This window comes from Carlito syrichta, unplaced genomic scaffold (genome assembly GCF_000164805.1).
Source record: "Carlito syrichta isolate Samal-C Ts95f unplaced genomic scaffold, Tarsius_syrichta-2.0.1 Scaffold130637, whole genome shotgun sequence".
Lineage (NCBI taxonomy): Eukaryota > Metazoa > Chordata > Mammalia > Primates > Tarsiidae > Carlito > Carlito syrichta.
Window position 1 is genome coordinate 179,965 of NW_007074733.1, and position 6,782 is coordinate 186,746.

Below are 6,782 nucleotides of genomic sequence, written 5' to 3' on the forward strand. Positions count from 1 at the left end.
CGCCGTCAGGTACAGCTCCACCAGGCGCGTGGCGAAGGAGGCCAGGACCATGCCCGCCGAGGCCAGCAGCCCACCCGCTAGCATCACCGGGCGGCAGCCGAAGCGGGTCACCAGGATGCTGGACACCGGGCCTGTGGGCGGGGCGGGGTCACCACCGGTCCTGGGCCACTCGCGTCGCCGGGGGACACGCCCCGGGCCTTGCGCCTCCCAGCCCTGGCCGACCGCCTCGAAGGGACGTCTCTGGTTCGGGGCCGGAGAGGGCAGGGTCTGGCCCAGGTCACACAGCCCGGCCGGACCGACCAAGGAGAGAGTGGCCTGCGGGAGGTTGGGGGGGCGTGTTCTGACTCTGAGTCTCCCCTTCCCACCCGTCTTGGGAACCCAAGGCCAAGGGAGGCTTCCACTCCCTTTTCACCTTCACAGCGTCCACCTGGCACAGCCTGGAATCCCTCCCCATCTCCCTGGCACGGGCTGCGGGCGGGGAGTGTGTCTTTAGATGTCATTTTCCCCTGCTGATGTGGGTCTGTTGGCAGGAATGGAGAGGCCCTGCGGCTGGCCCAGCCACCTGGGCCAGGCTCCACCCCTGGCCGTGGCCCCTTTTCCAGAGGAGGGAAGGGGTTTCCGGGGCCTCCCCAGGGCCTGCTGGCCTCTCAGGGGGGTGGGTGACTCCTGGTTGCAGCTCCTGAGGGCCCCGGGGAGGTAGAGGGCCGGAGAGGGCACTGACCCGTGCCGTAGAGCATGGCCAGCATGATGGAGGACACCCAGGCTGTGTCGCTGTAACCGGCGCCAAAGTCACGCATGAGCGCTCGGAAGAAGACGCTCACGGCCTTGGGGAAGCCGTAGGCGAAGCCGGTGACCACGAAGCAGGCGGCCAGCACCACCCAGCCCCAGCCACCATCTGGGGGGCCCTCGCCCCGTCGGGGGCCTCCTGCGCCCATTGCCACCGTCTCTGCTGGGAAGGAGACAAGTGGGAATGGCTCAATCTGTAGCCCAGATAAGGAGGTAGATGGAGACGTGCATGGGGAAACTGAGGCATGAGGCTACCCATGTGAGCCCGGCTCAGGTCAGAGCCAAAAGCAGAAACTGAAGTAGGCTCACCCAAGTCTCCCCCTCCTAGAAGTGGCGGTGAAGGGTGAGGGGAGGATCATGGGGAGTCCCACCTGAGATTGACTTCAGGAAGCCTTCCAATGGAGGGCACTGCTCGCCCCTCAGGACCTAGCAGAGGTGCCGGGGACTGGAAAGCGGGCAGCCAGTGTGTGCCTGGAGCTGCAGTCAGGCGCCAATGTCCCCCTGTATGTATGAGTGTCTTGGGACAAACACCAGGGGGACAGATGCCAGCTGCCAAAGGGCCTGTGTGCGTGGGGCTTGTCCTCCTTGGCCTTGCCGTGTGTTCCTAATTGTCCTCCATGATCAGGAATGACTTGTCATCAAAGGGGGGAACAAAACCACAGTCACCAGAGCATCAGCCAGCGAAGCCGAGATCTGATTCCTCCATGGGTCCGCTCCCTGGCTTGGGTGGGCAGAGCCTGCTTCCTCACCTGTAAGATGGGTCACCCCCAGGCCAGCTGGGAGCCTTGGGAAAGAGGAGTCGGGGCGATGCCTCCAGCCAGACAGGTGGAGACCTTAGGATACGAGAGAGAACTTCCACCTTCCAAGTCCCTAGCAGGTCCCTGCCCCTGCATTGCAGAGAAGGGCCTCAAAGGGCTCTCGTCCCTGGACCTCCACCCAGGGGTTCTCACTGCAGCCTGGGAGCCATGAGAGGCGAGGAGGGTGTGCCCCAGAGACACAATGACCATTTCAGAGCTGGGGCAGGAGCCAGGGCTCCAGGGAGAACCCCCTTCCCTCCCGCAGCCCCTCTGTTCCTGGGAAGTCCCTCCTCGCACTGGACAATGCCAAGACCCCCTCCCCTGGGGGTCTCCGGGACTCTGCCCTCCTCCGCCAGGACCAGGCTGGGCTTCTGCCTGTCATCTGCAGGCATTGAGGATGAGGACAAGAGAATGGGCCCAGGTAGCCCTCACCCCACACTCACCTGAGCCTGCCTCGGGGGTTTGGGTGTCCAGCCTCACATCTCGGGAGGCCCACAGGGAGGGGCCGCCGCCACAGCTCCCCTGAAGCGTCCCCTGATGGGGGCTCCCAGATGCCGAGCTTCCCACCAGCCTCCCGATCAGCCGCCCGCCGACTCCCGCCTGATGCACCCTCCCCCAGGCTTGGGGCTTAGAGTGTTTTACCCCACTTACCCCCACCCCGCTAAGAGGCTTTCATCCAGGAGGGGAGCCCAAGGCCAGGCTGGGCCTCCACGCGGGGCTCCCTGTCCCATGTTGCCCAGAAGGGAGGGGGAGCGCCCCCAGCGCCCAGACCTCTGCAGAGGGCACATGGGTCCTGCCCAGGGGTCCTAGGCTGGTGCTGGGGGCACGGCCCAACCCTGGAGAGACCCCAGCACCCCTAATCACCTCAGCTCATCCCCCACCCCAGCTGCATTCCAGGAGGGGCTCGTGGCTTTCCCTGGGTATGGCTAATCCGGGCCTGAGAGCCTGGGAATGTGGGGGCGGAGGGGCCAGAACAAAGGGTGCTGTGTCCCAGGCCGCCTGAGGGTGACTTGCTGGTGGTCCCAGCCCTCCCCTTGCTCACAGAAGCCAGCACTTCCTGGGGAACCCATGACAGAGGTGAGACAAGGGTGGAGGGGGGTACACAGGCCTGAGGGCTTTGGGGCAGCCCTAAGAGTTGCTACTGGGAGTGAGACTCCTCGCAGGGAACAACCATGGCCTTCAGCGCTCCTTGGACTCCATTCTCAGGGGGGTCCTCCCTCCCCACCCCCTGCCCTGTCCCCCAAATCAGATGCCACCATTCCTGCTGCCGATCCATGTCCTTTATTCTTGTCGTTTACAAAAGTTGTACCATGTGCGGGGCGGGGGCTGGTACAAGGACTCCCCCCACTGGGGAAGGGAAGGGGAAGAGGTCCGGGGCGAGAGGAGGCCCCCAGGGACAGTCCTGGGGCCCCTGTTCCCCAGTTCCACCAGTTTTTTTTGAAGGCCCCAGGCCCCAGGCCAGTATCCTTGGAGCTGCTCGGGCTGGGAGTGGTTGAGGGAGGGGCAGCCCCCCGGGGGGCTCAGGGCTGGCTTCTCAGCTCATCTTCATTCTCATCTTTTGCTGCTGCTGCTGCTGCTGCTGCTGCCGCCGCCACTGCTGCCGCCAGCTCTGCGCAGCCCAGGCAGGTGTGCAGGGGTGCGACCTCAGACCTCGAACGGAGGACGGCGCCTCAGCGGATGAGGGGTGCTGAGCGATCGTTGGTGATGGTGGGACGCAGCTTTACGGTGGCAAAGGGATTCGTGCCCCTGCAGGGGGAGAAGCCAGGCGAGTGGGCCCAGATTCCCACCGGGCTGTGGGCCCAGGAAGGCAGCTGGCAGCTGAGGCCCGTGTCCACCTCCTGCCTCCTGCCCCCACTGGGGCTCCGCCCATTCAGCAGCAGGGCTTGTCCCCGCCTCGGCTTCAGTTTTTTTGGTTTTTCCATGGGGGGTTCTCTATGTTTGTTGCCCAGGCTGGTCTGGAACTCCTGGGCTCGAGGGATCCTCTTACCTCCTCCCCACAAAGCGCTGAAATTACAGGCGTGAGCCACTGTGCCCCTTGCCCCTATCATCTAACCCCGCATGGGGACTCACCGAGGGAAGAGCTCTGGTGGGTGCTGCTCCCAGGACATAAGTTTCTGCGGTGGAGGAGAGGGCCGGTTTGATGGGCAGAGGGGCAAGCAAGCTCCTGCGCCTCCCCTCCCTCTCCCCAGCCCCAGAGGGCAGAGGACTGGACCACAGACCCCTGCCATGCCAAATCCCTGGGAAATGAGACGCTGGCCTTCTGAAGCCAGAATTCTGTGGATTTCAGACTTGAGAGACCTCAGGGCCAGAGCACCGCCTTCTAGGACTAATCACACCCAGGAAAGATCGGGGTGCCCCATGGGGAGGTGCCCTCCCTGCCCCACCCTGACCTGCCCACCAGCCCCAACAGGTGCTCTGACCCAGGACCCTGGTCTTCCTCCCCTGGGAAGGGGCAGGGGAGCCTTGGCCAGTGTCCCCAGCAGGACATCTGGGGCTGCAGTCCCTGGGATGAAAGCTTCCCCCCTTCACCCCAGACTCAGACCCCCCCCCACAGAGACTGGGTGGGAAGGTCCCCTGCTAGACAGCCAGTGACAGAGCGGGGGGTTCCTGGCCTTCTGCCTCCCCAGACCCTGGGAGACCTGGCAGGGGCTTACCTTGACGTCGCTGGCCACCCCCGTGCTGCCCATGCTGCTGCGGCGGCTGCTGGGCAAGGGGGCGGGTACTGGGCTGGGGGCACGGCTGGGCACCCGGCTCGGGGTGCGTGAGCGGGCCTGGCCATCCCAGTACTCTGAGGGCGCTGTGGAGTTGCCTGGCCGGTCCAGGAGGTCATCGAGGCTGTGGCTGCCCCGGAGTGGGTAGGACCTGAGTCCAGGGAGAGGAGGGGGGGGATGAGGGTCGGGCCAGGCCCAGCTGCTGGGCTCCTGGGCCTCCTTCCAGCCCTGGGGTGCAAGGAGACTATCCGCTTGAGGGAGGCCCCGCGAGGAGGCAGGGGAATGGACACAATGACCTTCGGTGTAGAGATGGAGCCCCCGGGGCTGAAGGGGCCTGGGCTCAAGACGGCACCTCACAGGTGCCTCCCTCGGTGGGCAGCGACACCCCACGGGGCCCTGGCCCCCGCCCCACCCTGCCTACTCAGGTACCTGGAAGGCAGCTCATTCACGGGGTTCATGGAGGTCACAGGGCTCAAGGGGGTCATGGGATTCACGGGCACCTCCTCCAAGGGCTTCACATAGGCCTCAGGGAACCAGCCGCCCCTGCAGGGTGGAAGCAGAGGGTCCTTCAAGCAAGGCCCAATGACAGCGATCAAGAGCACCGCTGGTTACCGCGCTGCTGTGTGCCAGGCCTTGCTGAGGGCTTCGGGGACAGTGACTGGGTCAACCCCAGGAAGGAGGTCTCTCCTGGCACTCGAGGACTTACAGAGTGCTCACAGAGTCCTTAGCCCATCCATCTAAGTCCATAACCCACCAGGGGCCGGGGCACCTTAGGGAGGAGCCGGAGGCTTCATTCCCTGCTCATTGAGCACACAAGAGCTGGGCACACAGGTAGCAGGATACGGTCCCTCCTCTCAGGAAGCTCCCAGCCTGGAGGAGACGGACCCGCAAGCAGATGATTTTGAGGCAGTGCACTCAGGTGTTGACAAAGGGCACAAGGACGGGTTGGAGGGGCCACAGGCCACGGTAGGAGCCAGAGGAAGGGGCTCCCAAATTCAGGGTGCGGGACCCCAAATCCAGTGCTCTCTCCAGCTTGGCCCAGCCACCTCTCTTCACCCCAGGCTGTCTGGTCCCGGATGGCCCCCTCCCCCAGAGCACCCAGTCTGCACCCCAGCACCCAAGCCGCTCTTGGAGTCAAGGCTCGTGGTGGCACCTTTAGAGCAGCTGGGGTGGCAGGGAAAGGCACTGTGATCACTGGCTCACCCCCTCCTCCCCTCCCTCTTCAGACTCCATAGAACACCCTAGAAACGTCCTCGCAGGGGCCACCTTGGACCCAAGTCTACTGGAAGCCCCTTTGCCTCTAATTGACAATAGAATCACTCCCATGAGCTTGCCTGCTTCACCATCAAGTGTCTACTGGTGGCAAAACATGCCACCAGGCTCCCTAACCCCTGAGTCACAGAATGAAGAACCAGGTATGAGCCCTGACCCAGGTTTTATCATCGGGGCTAAACCCCATCTGTCCTGAGCCTGCAAGGCGGACACTCCAGGGGGCTCCAGCTGCTCACGCCCTCAGTCACCTTGTCCCCTGACCCCCTGCCGTTCCTGGCCCTGTGGCTGCCTGCCCAGCCATGGACCTCTGTGCCCCGGGGTACACCCCCCACGCATCCCCGGTGCTCCCTGTCTGCCATCCATGTGGGTTGCCCTCCCGGTGTGTCCCTCCCCTCTTTAATCACCCACCCAGCCGCCTTATCTCACATCCCGGTATCCTCCTTGCCCCGCCCACCCACCTGTGTGTGTCTCCCCATCCGCAAGCACAGACGTGCACCCACCTGCCCAACACCTGCCCCTCGTCCACGAAGCCCAGCGCCACCCGGCCACCCGCAGGCTTCGCCTGCACTTCTGTCTACCTGGCCCCTCGTTCTCCTCGGCTCTCTCCTGCAGCACGGAAAGGCATGGGCACCACGGGTCGCCCTGCCCAGAAAGCGCTGTGGGGGCACGGCCTGGCGTGGCCCTGTCCCACCAGCTCCCGCCCGTTCACCTGCGGGACAGTGGTCTCCAATACCACCCTCTCTTGGCTGACAGCCCTGCCCTCGCCCAGGCTTTTCGGCCAGCATGCGCTGCCCCTCTCTCTACCCCAGAGGGGCACAGCCCAGGGAAGCTCCCCAAGGACCCTGCTCCTGTGTGCTCCAGGCTCCCCTCCTTCGGGGTCCCACCACAGCAGGTGCGCGGCGTGGCACCACTTTTGGGAGAGCCTGCCCACCCTTGCCCTCTACCCACCCCCAAAGGGCCACCCTGAACTCGGTGAGGGGGCTCTTCCTAGCCCACTGAAGGGATGAGGAAACAGACAGGTGTGGAGGGTGGGTGGAGAGTCGTCTCAAGCCCCAGGAGAGGCCCGCGAGGTCTCAGTGGGAGGACAGCCCCGCCCCGCACCCCAAGGCTCCCACTCACGTGGACGAGCCCTCCAGCTTGCCGTAGAGCCAGCCGTTCTGGGCCTCGGGCACCAGCACCTCCACCACGTCTCCGGCCGAGAAGCGCAGCAGCGTGT

The 6,782-nt window shown here is 64.8% G+C and overlaps 2 protein-coding genes across 2 annotated transcripts in view; both read right to left on the minus strand.

Annotated features, from left to right (window-relative positions):
- SLC16A8 (solute carrier family 16 member 8) overlaps positions 1-1,161 on the minus strand; it is a 4,559-nt gene extending 3,398 nt beyond the window's left edge. Inside the window, exons 1-3 of the mRNA XM_021708100.1 lie at positions 1,096-1,161; positions 722-944; positions 4-131 (exon numbers count right to left, since the gene is read on the minus strand). Coding sequence (XP_021563775.1) covers positions 4-131; positions 722-935 — 342 coding nt within the window. The 5' untranslated portion in view covers positions 936-944; positions 1,096-1,161. The remainder of the gene's footprint in view (positions 1-3; positions 132-721; positions 945-1,095) is intronic.
- A 1,687-nt stretch (positions 1,162-2,848) lies between these two features.
- The window catches only part of BAIAP2L2 (BAI1 associated protein 2 like 2), a 33,229-nt gene continuing 29,295 nt past the window's right edge, over positions 2,849-6,782 (minus strand). Inside the window, exons 8-12 of the mRNA XM_008049170.2 lie at positions 6,686-6,780; positions 4,724-4,837; positions 4,238-4,445; positions 3,654-3,697; positions 2,849-3,329 (exon numbers count right to left, since the gene is read on the minus strand). Coding sequence (XP_008047361.1) covers positions 3,254-3,329; positions 3,654-3,697; positions 4,238-4,445; positions 4,724-4,837; positions 6,686-6,780 — 537 coding nt within the window. The 3' untranslated portion in view covers positions 2,849-3,253. The remainder of the gene's footprint in view (positions 3,330-3,653; positions 3,698-4,237; positions 4,446-4,723; positions 4,838-6,685; positions 6,781-6,782) is intronic.